The 812-nt window shown below is 60.5% G+C and overlaps 1 protein-coding gene across 1 annotated transcript in view; it reads right to left on the bottom strand.

Annotated features, from left to right (window-relative positions):
* FFAR4 (free fatty acid receptor 4) overlaps window positions 1-156 on the bottom strand; it is a 29,634-nt gene extending 29,478 nt beyond the window's left edge. Inside the window, exon 1 of the mRNA XM_014587511.2 lies at window positions 13-156. Coding sequence (XP_014442997.1) covers window positions 13-126 — 114 coding nt within the window. The 5' untranslated portion in view covers window positions 127-156. The remainder of the gene's footprint in view (window positions 1-12) is intronic.
* Window positions 157-812: the final 656 nt, after the last annotated feature.

Below are 812 nucleotides of genomic sequence, written 5' to 3'. Positions count from 1 at the left end.
CACCGCGCCCACCCCCAGCCGGTGGTCGCCCTTGACGTCGGAGAAGAAGGGGAAGCGGGTGCGGTTGGCTCGCTCCAGGCCGCGCAGGGGGCCGGCGCCCGCCGCCTGTGCGCACTCAAGGGACATGCCGGGCGCCCGGCGGCCCGCAGCGGTCTGCGAGCGCGCTCATCTGGGAGGTGACGGAGCGCCAAGGCGGGGAAAGAGGGAGGGCGGCGGTTGCGACATCTCCCCTCCGGCCCCCTCCCGCCAGAGGCGCTAGGCGTAGGGAGCTGCGCCCCGGGAGTGAGTGAACGAGGAAGTGCCGGGTAGCGCGCGCCGTGAACCCTGGGCTGGGCTGGGAGCCCTTGGCAGCGAAGAGAGCTTCTGAGAGCCCAGAAAACCCGATCTAGTGAATTCCTGGCCCCCCGCGGGGCCTCCAGAGCCTCCTTTATCCTCTAGGAGACCGGGTGTGCAAAACCTTTTATCCACCAGTTGAGCTACACTAGACTCCAGTGTCAGACTGGACTTTGGAGGTAATACTGGCCTGTGCTGTATAGACTTCGCCAAAGCAGCTCCAGGTCTGGAGCAGATCTAAAAGTCACTGTTAACGGGCCTGGGGATTTTGGGGGGATTTGTGTGTGGGGGGGTGGGGGTGGGTCTTTTATTTGTTTAATAACAGGTGACTTTGGGTGGATTATCTACCCTCCAGTGCCCCATTTTTTCCACTTATCAAATGGAAATATCCAGAGCTCACTAGGGGATCGTGAGGATCATGTACAGAGGGTGGCAGGACATTCTGCACATAGTAATTGCTCATGAAATGCTATCAAGTA

Source organism: Tupaia chinensis, unplaced genomic scaffold, assembly GCF_000334495.1.
Source record: "Tupaia chinensis unplaced genomic scaffold, TupChi_1.0 Scaffold000217_1, whole genome shotgun sequence".
Classification (NCBI taxonomy): Eukaryota; Metazoa; Chordata; class Mammalia; order Scandentia; family Tupaiidae; genus Tupaia; species Tupaia belangeri.
Note: the sequence above shows the minus strand (reverse complement) of the source record. Positions and strands in the feature narration are given on the sequence as shown.